This window comes from Gymnogyps californianus, chromosome 10 (genome assembly GCF_018139145.2).
Source record: "Gymnogyps californianus isolate 813 chromosome 10, ASM1813914v2, whole genome shotgun sequence".
NCBI classification, from domain to species: Eukaryota; Metazoa; Chordata; class Aves; order Accipitriformes; family Cathartidae; genus Gymnogyps; species Gymnogyps californianus.
In genome coordinates, this window is record NC_059480.1 from 10,968,119 (window position 1) to 10,985,937 (window position 17,819).

Genomic DNA, 17,819 nt, shown 5'->3' on the forward strand with positions numbered 1-17,819 from the left:
TCAAGGCACAATAATTATTATAATACTGATTTGCCAGTAATGGTGCCCATGCAAAGTAATCCAGAAAAGAGCAAAAATTTGCAGTTATTAAAAAATACAGCTACAGCAAATTGCCTTTGGATTTTGCCTGTCATTTGTAGAAACTTTGAAACATCATAATATTAAACTTTAAGAAATTAAGTATTAATTTTTGTAAGAATGACTTTTTAATGCACATGTGATTTAAGTAGTTGATTTTTTGTCTGTTTTCATGTATGATTATTTAAAAGAGTAGTCTAGATATAGCTGATGCTGCTTTGAGCCAATAGAATAGGCTAAGTGATTCCTAGAGGTTTCTTTCAGGAATATTTTTCTATTTTATGCTACCGTAATATTCGTGATTGGGTCTCCAACTTATACCTTGCCTGTATAATTGCATCTGCAGGCAGAGGAGTTCTCTGAGAGTTGAGGAATTGAGCTGAAATCCCAGCCCCATTTATTTGTACAGGTCTCTTGGCATTATCTGTGTATAACAATTATGATTTCATTTCTGGCTGCCTGTAATTACCATGTGATTAGAAAAGTCTCATGGTGTCACAACATCAAAATTATGAATGAGATCATAACATTGTTCTAACCAAATGTTCAATATAAGGTACCGTGCTTCTTTCTTCGTTCTTACTATTTTTTCTTTTCTTACCATCTTTCTCGTAAGACGGAGTATTATGATAATGTGGTTGGTGAAAAAGGAGATGAAGGACCCCCCGGACCTCCAGGACGAAAAGGTCAACGTGGCATGCCTGGTGAGTGGGACATCAAAACTCGAATCTTTTAGCAAGAGCTGTCCACTCAAAGGGCTTGTTGCAGGCCAGGTTTTTGAGCTCCCAGCAACCTGCTTCCGCCTTTGCAAGAATATTTCCAAATTACTCCGATCAAATTGCAGAATTGAAATGTATCCTGAGACTTTGATTTATGGCCATATATCCTCTTAAAAATAATGAAGCTGGCAAACTTCTTTGCGCAGATAATTGAGTTGAGCGCCTAAGCTCACTGACATCCTGTCTCATGACCTTAGTGGACTACATCAGCACATTATTTGTATATGCCGTAGACAAACCATCAGGACTGTAAGTCTCCTGTTAAAGGTCATACACTTCCCCTCCCCGTTTTGTTTTGTTGGTTTTTTTTTTTTTAGCTTTTGTAGTTTGTCTTATGCCATTTTATTGCCTAGCATTCCAAAATAATAACAATCTGCAAGTTTTTGTTTTGTTTATTTTGGCCATGCTGTAAAATTAAAATGTACTGATTTATTATTTGAGCTGTATCACAATATAACAAGGACTTGTGGGCTGAACTCTGAGGCAGCATCTTGTAGGCTATATCTCATACTCATCCAGCAAGTCCTTGCCTTCTGTGTTTTGATGTTCTAGTTTTATGAATAATTATGTATGCAAGTGATTGTGTTGCATTCAGTGAATACACTTTGTTGTTATCAATCTACTTACATACTTCCAAGGGATGGCAACAGGAAGGTTGAGCCTTGCAAAGATATTAATGCATTGTTAAGAGGTGGTATATTTACTAAAGCAAATAATAGTGGCAAAAAGAAGTAAGTTTGCAGGCCTGTAAGTCATTCTCAAGTAATGGAGTGCATCCTCACCTAAGATAAATGTGGTGGATCCTATTCCTACCTGTTGTAAACATCCATATCTTGCCAGATTTCAGTGAGAATTATCAGTATGCAACAGTTGCATAAGTAGTAGATGCCTACTCAGGCAAAACCAAATTCTTAAAAGATAAAATAAGCTTAAAATGCAGAAGCCCAAAGTTTGCAGTCAATATTATTGAGTAGTGACTTTGCAGAGTATACAATGGTTTAACTCAAGTTCTAAATACATTGCTTTTGCAGGGCCACCAGGTCCTCCCGGAGATGCTGGTAGACCAGGTATGTGTAATGATCCAGTACCAACAGTAAAATACATTGTTCTTCCTGCCTGTTATACTGAATCAGCTTTGTGGAATCTTAACTTCAGATGACTTTAAACATACCTCTAAGCAGTAAAAAATTGTCACCCAAAAGCTTTGATGGGCCAAGTATTTAAAGAGAGGTTAAAGATGATTTTTAAATGTCTTTACATTCTCATTGTGATTATTTAATATATTACAAGATGATAAAGATTTGTGGGATGAACTCAGTATGTTTGTCTCTCACTCATCCTATTGAGTACTTACCTTGCTTTGAAATTCCATTTCTTCTTTAACTTCATTTTTGTATTTTTTCTTCTTTGGTTAGGTGTGTCAAGACCTGGTCTGAGAGGGCCCCCAGGATTTCCAGGGCCAAAAGGAACAAAAGGAGAGAAAGGACAAACTGGCTTGTGTATTGTAGGCCCTCCAGGACTACCTGGTACTACTGGCAGACCTGGTTCTGTTGGATTACCAGGTCCTCCAGGAGAACCAGGTGACGTTTCAGTATTGTACATATAATGAACAAGAACAAATCCACAGTCATCTCAATATCTAATGTATGAGATTATATAAATACATTACTTACAGAGTATATTTTGAGTAATATGGTTGAATATAATTTCTCTTTGTAAATTTTGTTTTAGGATATTCATGAAAACACATATGTAGTGAAGGTCTGTGCTCTATTGCTAATGAGATTCTGTGGGGAAGATACAATGACTTCCTAATATAAAGATTTCTCACCTTTTTGTATAACTGTGACTATAAAAATCTGCTACATAAAACCAGGAAAGACTAACGAGAGAAAATCTTTTCTTAAAATTAATTCTTCCACAAGTTGTAGTAAATCTGTAAAACTAAATTCAGAAGGGGCTAATCTGAAAGCTAGAGAAATTATTTGCATGCCTCCAGAGGTCTTAGTGGGCCTTAGAGCAGGTTTGAAGTTCTGGCAGCATGAAAATAAAGCAGTAGCAGTTTATAAGACTTCTAGACAATGTATTAACTAGGAATACCTCTTTAACTAGGAGCACCAACAGCATCATGTTTCTTTTCTATGTTGTAGGGCCAAAACAAGTTTTTCTGAACCAATACCAATGTAGTGCTTCTCTTTTCTCTCTCTTTGAAAAATATATCTATCCCCCAAATATATTACTTTAGGAAGAGCTCGATGCATGTGCTGTTTTTCCAAAGTAATAGTAAATACAGCAGATTAATTCTGTCAAAGATACATGAACAGCATTAATAATTTAGGATTAAAAAAAGAGTTTCCCTTCCATTTGTGGTAATTATGTTTCTGTTGATTCAAATAAAATGGAAATACTTTCCCCAGAAGGGACTAAGCTTTTTAAAGGCTAGACAGATGGATCCAACAGTCTGCTGAGATTTACTTTGGCATTACCATATTTATCCTCAAGTACTTCCAGTTACAGGTGTGTTGGATTTGTCCGGGTAGTTCTCTCTTTTAAATGAATCATAGAATCATAGAATATCTCAAGTTGGAAGGGACCCATAAGGATCAGAATACTGTCTCCAGCTCATCCCTGCAACTTTTCTCTCTCTTAGCAACTAGAGAATTGTCTGAATAATCTGCTGATGTAATGGTGCCATGCTCGTTTCATTAACAGGTAGAGTAACATTTAGAACAGGCCTACCAGGACTTCCTGGAGAGCCAGGGTGTACAGGACCTCCGGGACCTCCAGGAGATACTGGCATGAAAGGTCAGTTTCAGAAAACTATCACTCAGAAGTAGATGGTACAATCCAGTAATCTTCATGGATCCTTATGAAATTTTGAATTTAATTTACCACTTAAGCCATTTGATGAGTTCAGAGATTTAAGAAAATTCATTAGGGATCGCAAGATGTCTTTCTCCTCTTACAGTAAACAGCAGCTAAAAGAGCAGTGCATGTGCCAGTGCTGCACACCAGTGGTACAGCACTGCAGCAGGGTGTAGATCATCACTGGAACAAGCAATTATTACAGATTGGTAGGGTTTTCGTATTCTCCTATTGTTATGTTCAACACTAACAGTTGAGAGAGAACTGTTCTCTGAGAACACCCAGTTCTCTGAGAGAAGGTTCCTTCTGCAAATTTCACCACAGGAACTGCTGAATCTCTTTGCCACATTAAAGTCACCCAGGCTATATATAGAGCCATGTTAGTTTGAAGCCTATGTCCCGTTCTTCTTTTGAGAGAATTTGGTTTATCAGTAGAGTCACTGTATCCAAATGGTTTACTAAAACTAGACTTGAAAAAATCAAGAGATTTAAACTGAATGTTCCTGCATTTTCAATTAAATGTAATTAGTTCTGATTCACTGTCTGACCACAGGTAATTTTGTACTGTGTTGGAAGTGATCTTCCAACAAAATTAAGGCCGTGATTCTACTGCTCTCTGGCCAAAAAGTGTTAGCCATCCTCTATAACAAACTATGTAACACATTAGTTAAGCTTGGGAATGACTTGCTGTGGAATAACTAATGAATTGTTTTCATTCTAGGTGATGAAGCTTGCATGTGTACTGATTGCAGCTATATACCGGGAATACCTGGTCTTCCTGGTTCTCCTGGGCCACATGGCCAGGATGGCATGCCCGGTAAATTATCTTGTTGTTTCTAACAGGGTAGTAGGAAATGCCAATGATTTTGCTTTTAGCATGAGAATCAGGTATGGGCACGTCTGCAGCACGCAGTCCTTGAACTGGCCCTGAGGTTGTGATGAGCGTGAGACCCTGATGCAGCTCCATCACCGATAGGAGCACAAGCCCTAAAAGAGGTGAAGTCAGAATGCTGAGAGGCTTAGGTGCAGCCTGAAGCCAGGTCAGCCTATGATGATGCAGTCAATGCAGCAAGCAGAAACATTCAATGCTGGGTGCGATTATCAGAGTTTGTCAAAATCCATGTCCTTGTTTTCATTTTTCTTTACAAAATATGCTGTTTCTTTTGCAGGTAGAGAAGGAGCAACAGGTCCAAAAGGTTCTCTGGGTTCTCCAGGAGCACCGGGGTTTCCAGGAGCTCAAGTAAGACTTCAGTTTTTCAGATCCCACAAGAATTATTTCAGAGAAACCTCATGGCTGGTGTTACATGCAGTGTCATACTAGGTGATCTCACCAGTTTTCTTTCTGTAGTAATGAATGTGTCTGCATGGGACACCTAGGTAGAGACTGTAATGTATGGCTGACGTAGCTTTACATGAGCCTGTTTTGCTCAGTGCAGCAAGAAGTTCAGCCCAGGCAGTGAGGCAGGTAAATATCTGCGTGATTAACCTGTGCTGCATTTCATGACAGCTAGACTCCTTCTTCTGCCTGGTATGGGTAGTTTACAGTTCATCTACGTAATTCTGTTCATCTACGTAATTCTATAATCATGGCAGTGGCTGTAAAGCATATATAGAGTTTTGTGTGCTGTGATCTTCGTCAGACTTCTTACGTCTCTTGTTTCCAGCATACTCAGGACTTGCTAAAGCCCCAGCTGCACAGAGAAACTTGCTTCTCATAATACCCTCTTCAGGGGTGGAAAGGACATTCCCTCTTGGGAAACATTATGAAGAGGGAAGGCTGACACCTGCTGCCACAGACATACCATTTGGTTGTCCTAACTTGTGCCTGTAGTAGTAATTATTTATGGGAAATTACAGATGGCGCTGTCCAATAAAATAATGTCATTGTCACAAGTATTCATTGTGGTGGTTGCCATACAGATGCAGAATGAGTCTGCTAACAGGCTTTTCCAGAAGGCTCCCAAGAGTTCATGAGCCCAAGATCACTAGAGCCTAGTGTGCTTTCAGCTTGTACTGGTTTTGGCTGGGATAGAGTACCCACTTTGTACCCTGAGAGGGAGAGAAGGGAGAGGAGAAGTTAACTATGAACAGAGCCAACTGTGGCAGTTGTAGTGTCCCTGGGGAGATATTCCCATGTGGAGGAGAAATCTCAAATTAGATTTTAAGGTACTTTCTTGTCCTTCTTTTTGTGCCACCAAAGCACAACCAGATAGCTAACAGTCTGATCCATTAAATGATCCTGCATTATTCCTGCTTACAGTAGCATAAATGAAATTATAATCAGGGCCAAGAGGAGTAAAGGCAGGAGACAAAGAAAAAAACAAAAAAAACCCGAAAAACCCTGTTCATTGAAGTGTGCCATTACAGCGAATAAAGATGACAATAAAGAGAACCACTCTCAGGTATTTAACTTAAAAAAAGAAATTTTGAAAACAGTTGACATATGTCTAGCACTGAAATCTTTTGATTGCTCTGTTCCAGGGACCTCCAGGTTTTAGAGGAGATCAAGGACATAAAGGATCAAAAGGTGAGCCAGGATATGTGTATCCAGAAGGGCCAAAAGGTGAGCGAGGAGATCCAGGAGCCAGGGGAGACAAAGGAAGAAAAGGTTCAAGTGGATTTCTGGGAAGACCTGGCCCTAAAGGATCCAAGGGTTCTAAAGGTGAAGAGGTGGGTATGCACTGTTTGCAATTAATATAGAATTCATGAAAACCTAACTCAGTATTTATATCTTGTACAACAGTCTGTGTTATCTATTCAGATACTTTAACTGAATATCGTCTACCTGACGTAGGGCTGCTGTGTTCAACTGTAGCAACCAATATGCATGAAAGAATGAGAGTAAATATTCTTATGTAATACCAGAGAGAGATGAGGCTAGTGTAGGTACATGTCGCTGAAAAACCTCGGCAGTCTGTTGTAATGTTAGTTTGGATGTTTATATTGGAGCATTATCTTGGATTCCTATGATGAATAAGATTTTTTTAAAAAGACAGTTTTCCTGACTACTTGTAATGCTTAAAAGGAAATAATAATTCAAGTAGTTCCTGTTCAGTCTTTAGGAGTTAATCTTCAGTCAGGGCTGAGAGAAACCACAACTGACTGTAAAACTAGAATCATTAGGGCAGAGCTCTTTGTTCAGCAGAAACAAAAAGTAGCAATTATTGCTGTGTTGTGTTGGCTGAGAAACTGTTGAAGTGATTCAGATATAACTCTCTAAACCTGACTCCACAGTATTTAAAGAGAATCAGAGCTGAGGTGGTTTTTTTACCAAACCTGTTTTAAAAAGAAAAAAAGGGTACAGTGTAATGCTACAGTGATTGAAAAATCAAGCTGTTGTATTTGTATGTATTATTTCACTCTTAATAGCCCTCTATTTGTAACCATTGGTATTAAAATTAATATTCTTTTAACCACAAGTAAATCAGCGAAAAAATTCCTCTCCAATTAGCAGAGCTACTCTGTTACTAAAGTAATGCAAGATTATAGTCAGACAGAGAATCGGGCATTTTTTTGTGAAAGCTGGTGTGGAAAGCAAGTAATGCTTGGTATACACACGTGTAATCATTAATAGGGATTGACTGGTTCGAAAGGAGATAGAGGACTAACTGGATTGCCTGGCAGTCTTGGGCTTCCTGGAGAGATGGGGCTTCCTGGACTGCCAGGATATGGACCACAAGGAATAAGAGGTTTCAAAGGCTCTAAAGGAATACCTGGTCCACCTGGATTACCTGGAGAAGCTGGTTTGTAACTTCCTATTTTACCATGTTTTACCTATGTTAAAGAGTACTTGACTGAAATTGCAGAGATAGATTGAAGTCAAAGACATAATTTATGAAACATAGGAAGTTTTTCTTGCAATGAGATTTCCACAGTGTTGTTCCAGCTTTGGTCCCACTGGAGATAATAGCAAAAGTGTTAGGGTCATAAGATAATTCAGATTGGAAGGGACCCTATGAGGTCTTTAGTCCAAACTCCTGCTCAGAGCAAGGTCAGTTATGAGATCAGACCAAGTTACTCAAGACATGATCCAGTTGGGCGTTGAAAACCTGCAAGGACAGACAGCACATCATCTCTCAGCAACCTCTTCCAGTGCTTGACAGTCCTCATCATGGGGGAAGAAAAAAAAAAAAGTCTTTAAATATGCATCCAGTCATCATTATTAGTGTGAGCTAAGTCATCAGAGGAAAATATGAAGGACTTAATAATTTTTGAGTGTTGAAAACATACCAGTGTATGTATTTATAGGTAAGCATAATCTGGAAGAACTCAAAGTTGGATGGCAGATATAGTCAAAGTTTCTAAAAGAGAAGATCCATTAAATATTTATGAAATGGAGTTGCAGATTAAGCATTTCTCAGTTGCATCATTTTCCCGCTGACTTCGTGCTTCCTTTTCTGGGTCTCCACTAGACTGCAGGAGGGCTGAGAGAAAGACTGCAGGTGGGCTTGGTGTCAATAAAATTCATTTGCTTTATGAAGCCAGGATCTGAAGGCTTTTCAAAGTCTGTTGGAGTTTCAGAAATATGGAAACTGTAGAAGACTGCATTTTTAACAGAGTAAATTGATCACTAATATTTTTAAATGCTTAAGATTACATATTGCCAAGCTATCAGCCTTTGTAATCTTTGATTATGTATTTGCTGAAGGTCCGAAAGGAGAGACCAGTAGGATAACTCCGTTACCTCCGTTGCCAGGACCTCAAGGACCAGATGGTTTACCTGGACCCCCAGGAGTGCCTGGTGAGTACATCTGCACTAAATACAGTAAAAATCAGAGATAATCTGATTGGGATTATTAATCTCTCCCAGCTCTGGCCAGATAAAACTGTTGGGTTACTTTGAAATAACCATAAAATGGATTTCTGTGGTACAGAAACTATGGAATTAGCTGTAACATTCCCTTTCAAGAAAACTAGGGGAAGTGAATGTGAATAAGAAGGGCACACAGGGTCATGTCCATGGTGTGCAGTATGGCAGAGATTCCAGGCAGTCCTGTGCTATGACTTGGTTCCTCCAAGAACCGGAAACATCTGGTGCATGTGCTGCAGCTTGTATATCCAGAAAGGTGCCTCTGGCATAATTTTGACAAAAGTGTATCCTATATTAGCTGGGACTGCTGCAGCCTTCAAAACAGAAGGAACAAAATTAGGTCAAAGCATTCTTAATCTTCCTGAAGCCCTTGGCCCTTCTCATGCTTTGCAGGGACACAGTCAAAAAAGCAACTCTATTACTAAGTTTCCCGGTTCCTTTTTGACATGACTGTTACTAACCATTGTTCTAAGATATTAAGAACCAGAGTGTCCTTTTTTGGGTGGGTTTTGGGCTTGGGTTCTAGGTGGGGTTTTTTTGGTTGCTGGTGTTTTAAATTTTGCAGAATTTTTGAATGCACTGAAGGACAGTAAGTGACATTCAGGCTAACCGTAAGGCATCTTTGCTTTGGCTTTGTAGAACAATAGTCCTTAAAGCTGCCCTGAATAGCACAGGAAAATTTCTTGGCAGCTTTATGGTAGCTTCTGTTCTTATTGTTGCTTCTGTTCCAAGCCTCACCCCTGTGATGTGTGTTTGTATCTTCTCAACGAGTGAAAGATTTGTATCTGCACATAGTTGTTCGTGGAAGTCTGGAATTTGAGCAGATTGCATAAAAACTTAACTCATAGACTCATGCCTGCTTTGATCCTGTGAACACAGTTAGCATTTTAACTGTGAAAACCTGCTGTGGAGGAGAAATAGTGTCTAAGTTCTAATATAATCTACAGTGGTGTCCTAATTAATAACGATAAACTATAAAACACCTAATCTTACAAGTTGATATTCTGTGGTAAGATACATCACAGTTTACTTACTCTCTTTGTACAGGTAGGGTTGGAGCAAGAGGTCAGCCAGGTGATTCAGGACATCCAGGGCCAACAGGTGACACAGGCTTTCCAGGGCTTGGGTTTCCTGGAAACCCAGGTCCAAAAGGTAAAATACTCTTTTTGACCATCATCTTTTTAAAGAAAAAAAAAAAAAAAAAAAAGGCAAAACAAAAAAAAATCTTTTTTTTTTAGTCCACAGTAAAAACAATCAACAAGTTAAAAAAAAAAAATCAATGAACATTAGTCAGGCAGGCAAGTGTTTTTAGCACTCTCGTAACTTACTGCCTCAAGCCTTATAAATTGCAACTCTGAAATATTTTTAACTATTTCAGAGAATCAAGTATCAAAGCTGGCAGTAGGAAAATATTTTTAAAAAATTGATGCTTTCTGGAATACTGCTCAAACAGGTGCAGCTCATCTGAGTGCCACACTTACTTTAGATGGATCCTCTTTACCTGGATATGTGTTACAGAGACAGAGCTGTATAAGTGTCAGTACTTTATTTTTAATCAATTTTGGTTACGTACAATGCAATACCTGCTCTAATGTGCAGGTAATGGAAAGCATTTTGAATACTGCACAGTTGACCATTCCTCATGCAAAGTCATACCCCAGTTGGGACACTAGAAATATTAAGAAATTCTCGTAATCCTATCAGGATGGGGGGAAAAAAAAAAGGCAAGCTCTAATACTAAAACTACTACCAAGCTGCTTGTTAAAGAAAACAGTAGGGAACTGACATCAGAATAGCTTCACTTTAAAAAAAAAAAAAAAATCCCATGTTAAATAACTAATTTGAAGCAAGTAACAAGCAGTGTTACAGTCAACATTGAGTGAATATGTAAGGAACAAGATGCAGTGTGTCACATCAACTCTGAAATCAGGATGCTGTCTTCAGCTCATATAAGCTACTTTAGTGTCAGAGGCTCATAACTGCATCCATACAAATACCCATTTGTAAAATAAGGTGATAACCACAGCATCTGTACTGCCGTTTAATTCCTTTTGCAGGAGATAAAGGACTTGCAGGAGGCAGAGGGTCACCAGGTTGTGAAGGAAAGATTGGAGATCCAGGCCGACCTGGAAACCTAGGACAACCAGGAGAAAAGGTTTGGTTAGAAATACAGCACAGACTTTTCTATAGGTCCCATTCATTAAATGTGACACTGAGCAAATAAATTAAGAAGTGTAAGGAATATAGGAGTTCCTGTATTTCCTGACCAGTGATGCAAAAACTGTGGAATTAAATTCTTTATATAAAAAGGGGCTCAAGCCAAAATTTTGAATTCAGATACAGGATTTCAGAACTCCAAGTGTTTGGGATGTTTTGGTACTTCAGTTTTCAGAGCACAAGGAGGATATTGCATTGCTTACAGCAAAAAATTAAGGCCACAGCTTCTGAAAAGATGGCTGTTCAGAAATTGCAATTAAGCACATATTTGATGGAGGTCAGTGACAAATAAGTATGCATTCAATTTAAGCAAGTGCTCTGTTGAATTGAAGCATAAAGGAAGTAGGTTGGAGGTAATACTGCAGCCACTCTTGCTGATTAACAGAAGCTGATCTACGGATGGCATATGTAAATATAGGATTCTTGACTACTCTGTAATCAGCATTCAAAATTGAACAAAATAATAACACTTACATGTTTGGAAAAAGTGGCATTTCTTTTTTTGTGTGCTCATATGTCATTCTTTTGTGTATTTTTTGACATGACAAAGTGTGGGGTTTGAGGTTGTGGATTTTTTTTTTTTAATCATTATTTAATCTGTGTTTGATGCCACAGAACAGCTGGATGTGGAGTGGCCTTTGTGGTCCAAGTATATCATCAGTGACTGGTATAAGCTCAGCTCTACTGACCTGTTTTATGAAGATATTGATTTGCTGGTACTCAAAGCTAGTACTCAAAACAGCCAGTAGTTCAGTCAGCCAAAGAAAAAATTAATTCAAACTTTCTGTTCAGGGAATAGACTTGGGACATTTGTGATAAAACCAGTCTTCATGGAAAAAAATGGTCAGAAGAATGATTTAAAAAAACCCAATAACTGACTTTGAGTATTCCAAGACGTATCTGGGTGCTGACCTTGATTATTTAAATAAATATTTTGATAGAAATATGACTATCATATAAAAATAAAGGAAAAGTTGTATTTGCACAAACTTCAACCAAATTTTCAGATACAGGTCCAAAGCTTTTCACAGCTACAGTAAGCATCACAATGCAGTAAAGGCCAAATGGAGGGAAGTGTCTTGCATTGCTCAGTAGCAATTTCTTAGAGTTAGGAGACAGAGTTCAAAAGCTGTCTAGACAAATTGCTCTTCTGGTATGGAACCTGCAGCTGGTCAATAAGGAACATCCAAGTCTGCGGAATTGGAGCCATTAAAAATTACAGTGTGAAAGATCCCCAGGGAATGGAGAGGATTACCCTAATAAAAGAAGTTAATTGATCACAGTGGAGAAAATATTTTGGCAGATTTGCAAAACATAGTGGATTGTTCACATTTCTCTCTGTGTTGCAGGGTGACCCAGGCATGGTTATTCCTGGAGAGCCAGGTAGACTGGGTTCACCAGGAGGTCGTGGCATTCCTGGCTCAAAAGGTGATACTGGATTTCCAGGACTTCCAGGCCTACCAGGGCATGCTGGACGTGATGGTGATGATGGCCTAAGAGGTACTGTTGTCAAACAAGCTCAAGGAGCACAGCAAGTTATTTTAAGGAAAGGGAAGCCAAGTCAAACGATGCTCACTCAAAGCCTGAAACTTCTACTGAAATCATTGTGAATCCAGTCTCCTTTCTTTTAGGAGATCGTGGCTCACCTGGAGTTCCTGGAGATCCAGGTTTTCCAGGGAAACCAGCTGAATGTCTTATTGGCCTGCCAGGTTTGCCAGGTGGCCAGGGAGCTACAGGCCCACCAGGTAGGACCTTCTGAATCCAATGTGCCATTTGGCTGGGTGGGTCTGGGTTTTGTTTCTGCCTTCCAGTGGTCTGAGGGAGCTGAAGTTGTTTCTGAATATTGGTTATAGGATAGTATGCGAGAAAATGAGAGCCCGTTTAAAAGATGCACTTTCTGCAGATGGGAGGAAACACATGCACTGACTAAGATGGATTAAGATTCAGATTCCATTGTACAGTATAAAGAGTAATCACAAACTGGGCCAAATTCCACAGGAAAAAAGATATTTCAGTCATGTCTCTTATATGGGGCTGAATTTAGATTCCTTGGTGCGATGCGATTGATACAGAACAGAGGAAGAGCTCAGCTAGGTAGAAAACCAGTTCAGGGTCTCAAAAGTACCTGCATATACTGCATATGATTTTCGTTCCAAAAGAAACACACTCAGGTACCCAGCACAGTCCTTCTATATATGATCTCAAAAGGATTTTTTTTAAATTTTTTTGTTTGTTTGGGTTTTTGGGGGTTTTTTGTTAGAGAATGAATGTAGTGGTTTTTTCATGTTTGGGGTTTTCTTCTTTTTCTGAGAAAGAACAGAATTGTCTACTCTCACCTTTTTTTTTTTTTCCTTCCCTTTTAAAAAAAAAAAAACCACAACTCTTTAGGTTTCCTGAACGTGTATGTTGTCTTACAGCTCTAATGTTTAGCCCTCAAACAGGCAGAGTTCAAGAAGAGTTTCATGCTCATGATGGCAAGATAGAGATGAAGGTTTATTTTCCAGACGGATGTACCATACTACACTGTCATGCATTTTTCTTAGGAGGAAGAGGTTCGCAAGGTTCAAAAGGAAAACTAGGTCCTCCTGGCTTGAGTATCCCGGGAATCTATGGAAAGCCTGGGGAACCTGGATTAATAGGTGTTCAGGGAAATGCAGGATTACCTGGTCCCAAGGGACAGTCTGGAAGGCCAGGAATCTCTGGTGTGCCAGGTAAGGATTCCCCAAATACTTGTTTTGACGTAGAAATTAAGTCAGTCTCTGCAAAAAGGTGTCAGTCATGCTTTTCCAAATTGAAGATGCTGAAATATTTTTCCATTAACGGCTTTCATATATCATTGAGATCTATATGGAAAACAAATAAATCATCATTCCCTAAATGACAAGCATATCTTGAAGCTGTCATGACACAGTACTGAATTTTCTATAATGGTCTTCTGAGAAGAGAGGGCTACCTTACTTTTTTTTTTTTTTTTTGTACAGTAATGTCCTTGCGGTAGGACAAGAAATAGTTAACATTCAAAGCAACTCCCCAGCATAATGGAAGTGTAAAGTGTTTAGTTCCTCATCAGCATCCCTTTTCAAACAGATAGCTTATTAATGCTGTCTTCTTTTTCTTAAAAAGCAAGTTCACATCTTGAGTCTGACAGAGTTCAGTCAGATCAAACTCTGTCACGTTAACCAGAGCTAACTTTAAGTAAGGTAGGTAATCCCTGTATTTTTTTTTTTCCAGAAATGTGTTCAAATTTGATTTGTAGAATAAAAGAAATCAGTTGTGTAATGCTTCTTATCTCTAACAAAGATTTTTCATTACTGTCAAATCCTTCATTATTCTGTGGGAAGGAGATGGTACATACCTTTTTATATATACAACCTATAAAACTAGTGATAAACATGTAGCATTTGACTCAGTTATGCAAACCTAGACTTCTGATGTCATTTGAGGGGAGTTGTCATGTCTCAGCTGGCCTTCAACTCCTGAGCCAGAAAGGAATGTCTTTCCCATACATCCCATGACAGGTCTCCCATCCCTGTGTGGATCTCTGATACATTATCCTCAACGTCAATTATTTCATTCATTGATAGAAGCTGTTGCAGCTACTAATCTAGGTAGTTTGGGGGTTACTGTGTGTGTAAGCGCTGTTCATGTGATTAAAGACTGGAAAACTGGCTTGGACAGTATGTTATAGAAATGGAGAAAAAAATAAAATAAGCAATTAAACACTTAAATGACAGGCATATGTGTAGTTTTCTGAAGCAATGTTCTGTTTCACTTATCAAATACTAACAAATATGTTCCTATTGCTTCAATTCCACAGGCTTAAGGGGAGAGCCAGGTATAATGGGCCTGTTAGGAATTCCTGGACCCCCTGGCATGATTGGAAGACCAGGCAACCCGGGTATCAGAGGCAAGTGGCCATAGTATCTGCCCTCATTATTACTTAGGATATAGGAAATTCCATGCTGAAGTAGTCTTGTGATCCATCTTGATGTATGTTATCACTCCTAAGTATGCATGTCATACCGAAATTTCTTTGAGTCTTGGTAAATCTTTGGCTTCTGTATATGTGCAGTCTACAGACTGAATGACTACATTTTTTTTTATTTTTTTTTTAGCAGTTTTGAATTGCCACCTTTTCTATTTCATTGGTATTTGTAAAAGTAGCTGGTGATTTGCTAAGTGAAGAGCAGAGAGCTTTTTTGCTCTATTTTTGGTCCATCCCATTCATGTTCCAAATATCATTATTATATCTATTCAACAGATATAAGATTATACATATATTCAGTAGAAGAAATAATTACCGTCTCTTGCCATAATCTGTGCTCATAGACGTTCTGTTGATGATTGGAGTAATTAAAAAGCTAGTTTAGGTTGTTGATTTGGAATGTATATTTACATATGTAGTTGCCCTTGAAGACAGGAGTTTCATTGCTTTGTTTAGGCTATTGTCTAGCCAGGTTTCTTCAGAAAATTTCATTATATTTTCTTGCAGGTTCTCCTGGCTTCCCAGGACTAAAGGGAAGAAAAGGATTTCTTGGAGCAAAAGGCGAACCAGGTGATAAAGGTTTTCGGGGACCATCTGAGACCTTGGTTGGTATTGGGAATAAAGGAGAACGAGGCTTAAAAGGTACATATTCATTGTTCTGGCATTCAAAACTAGTTAGGGTTGTCATCTGTGTTGCAGTTCCAGTGGCCTCTAAAACACGGAAGAAAATGACCCTACTACTGAGAGTATTCACACGGCTTTGAAATAATTATTGCTGAACACTGTAACTGCCTTTTTATTTATGGGATAGTTGGATATTACACTGAATATTTATTTCCATTTTAACAAGCCCATATTCCTTAAAAAAACTCTTATTGTAATGTTGAACCAGTAATAATATGTCAGTAGTACTAGGAGGCTTATATACATATATGCTATACATTCATGTTTTTACACATTTAGTAGCCCGTGAGCACAGAAGTGGGTGCGCTTACCAACTAGATGCTGGATTGCAAAGAAATTGAGTCTGCTTAGAAATACTTGACTGTCAGAAGAATTCCTTTGTTTGTAATATTTATATAGACTCTCTGTATACGAGTTGTACATGCTTAACTAATGCTATCTGGCTTTTTGTGTAGACATTTTCCTATGGAAGCTTTCAGAAACTTCCTTTTGTCTCCATATGAGAAATACAGAAGGTTTTAACTGTAAGCTTGTGTCTTGTGTGTGTTCACAGAGTGAAAATCCTATGCTCCACTTCTGCTTCATTAGCTTTAAGAGTTACAAAACTTTAAACTTTACATAAAACTTACATTCTAAGATGTTGCTTTGTACTATTTTTTAAAATTAAACTTTGTTTTAGGAGTTCAAGGAAGAATGGGTCTAAGAGGAGAAAAAGGAGATGCCGGTGTGCAAGGTCCTCCAGGTCTTGATGGGTCTGAAGGAATACCTGGTCTGCCAGGTATGGAATACGTATATTGAAAATTACTGTATCACATGGAGAGTAGAGATAGTATTACCTCAATGCTAGCACATAAAGTCGGCTCCAGCAGTAGCACTACATTCTCTGTATTAACTCTGAAACTTTTCTGAGAATTCTGAAACTGAGCAATTTCAAAAGCTATTTGAAAGTCATAGCAGCTGCCACCAAATGATTCTTTGTTTCCTTCCAAATACAGACCATTGTTTGGAGTGATAAGTAGAAAATAATATTAAATCCTGAATAATTATAACTTTAAAATCTAAAAGCTGGTGAGGCCAATGAATAAAAATCAGTATTTATAAAAGTGAAGAGAAGTTTGAATTCCTAATATTATTAAAAAAAAAAAAAGTAAGAATTCTAAAATATGAACATTAAAGTTGTGCACAAAAATATTTCAGAAGCTTTCTTTATTTCAGATTGATTTTATTTCCCTTTTCAAAGCCTGCATGTTTGGCTTTATAAACGTACCTAAACTATTTCACAAAGTTTTGCTCTGCCATTACCATAACCTCATACATAACGATACATGTTGACCCTTGAGTGAGACAATGCATCTGGTTTTTTTTCAAATTAATGCTAATAAAACATCTTTACTTCTCTGTATTCTATATTTTGATTCTTTGAGATAACTTCTTTCTAGAAAACCATATGACACTATAATTAGATACATAAAAATGGTGACAATTAGAAATAATTTTAAACTTGTAATCAGAATGGCTCTTCTCATGATGGCAATTAGCCATGCTATATGTCATTATAGCATCACTGGTATAGTCTGTCATTAACATCCTTTGTAGTCATTGCAGTGTAGCCATCACAGGAAAAACTGTAAATACTCCACTACTCGCTAACATTCTATGGAAGAAATGCCTAAATGTTGAAACACCTGCCTAAATGTTCAGGCATTGCTAGTACCCTGCAATTTAGACATCTGGACATCCTAGATGCAACTAGATCTTGTAGTCATTAAACTGAATGCTAATTTAGCTAAATTAAGCTAAAGATAAGTGAGTGGGGGGAAAAAGTGCCTAAGCCATATAAGAAAAAGCTCTTGAGTATACTAGTCATGAGAAATGCAGAATGAGTAAGTAATAATGTGATTCTGACATGCCCAGAAACCAGACTGAACTCAGGGGGACAATAAAAGGAGAGTCCAGTGTGTAAACACAAACTCATGATCTTGATCAAAATTTGCAAAAGTATATTTCAGTTGCTGCGCCTAAGTGCTGTGGTCACAAACGTTAATTTTAATGTTCATACATGAGATGCTTGTTATTTCCTTGACTTTCCGACAACAATAATGATAATTTTATCTGTGTCTGTCGCAAGATGCTGCATGTTGATTTATAAAATAATAAGATACCATGACAAGGTGTGCAGCAGAGGATTCTGTATTCATGACAGCTCTACCAGCCAGCCAGTGTCTAAAGCAAACATGTGAAGATGACACTTATTTCTTCATCTTGCAGGTGTCAAAGGATTTATGGGTCTTCCAGGGATTCCTGGAGGACAAGGATTCCCAGGTGCACCAGGAAACAAAGGGGACATGGGAATTCCAGGTCATTTTCTGTCAAGCCATATTACGAATTCATAGAGCTGTGT

General features: G+C 38.2%; 1 protein-coding gene across 1 annotated transcript in view; it reads left to right on the plus strand.

Moving 5' to 3' along the window:
• COL4A3 (collagen type IV alpha 3 chain) overlaps positions 1–17,819 on the plus strand; it is a 66,393-nt gene that overhangs the window by 31,743 nt on the left and 16,831 nt on the right. The window contains exons 19-36 of the mRNA XM_050902646.1: positions 695–782; positions 1,889–1,924; positions 2,273–2,437; positions 3,570–3,662; positions 4,444–4,539; positions 4,892–4,962; positions 6,204–6,392; positions 7,297–7,465; positions 8,371–8,463; positions 9,580–9,684; positions 10,590–10,687; positions 12,099–12,249; positions 12,381–12,494; positions 13,293–13,460; positions 14,567–14,656; positions 15,242–15,376; positions 16,098–16,196; positions 17,687–17,776. Of these exons, the coding sequence (XP_050758603.1) occupies positions 695–782; positions 1,889–1,924; positions 2,273–2,437; positions 3,570–3,662; positions 4,444–4,539; positions 4,892–4,962; positions 6,204–6,392; positions 7,297–7,465; positions 8,371–8,463; positions 9,580–9,684; positions 10,590–10,687; positions 12,099–12,249; positions 12,381–12,494; positions 13,293–13,460; positions 14,567–14,656; positions 15,242–15,376; positions 16,098–16,196; positions 17,687–17,776 (2,050 nt within the window). The remainder of the gene's footprint in view (positions 1–694; positions 783–1,888; positions 1,925–2,272; positions 2,438–3,569; positions 3,663–4,443; positions 4,540–4,891; positions 4,963–6,203; positions 6,393–7,296; positions 7,466–8,370; positions 8,464–9,579; positions 9,685–10,589; positions 10,688–12,098; positions 12,250–12,380; positions 12,495–13,292; positions 13,461–14,566; positions 14,657–15,241; positions 15,377–16,097; positions 16,197–17,686; positions 17,777–17,819) is intronic.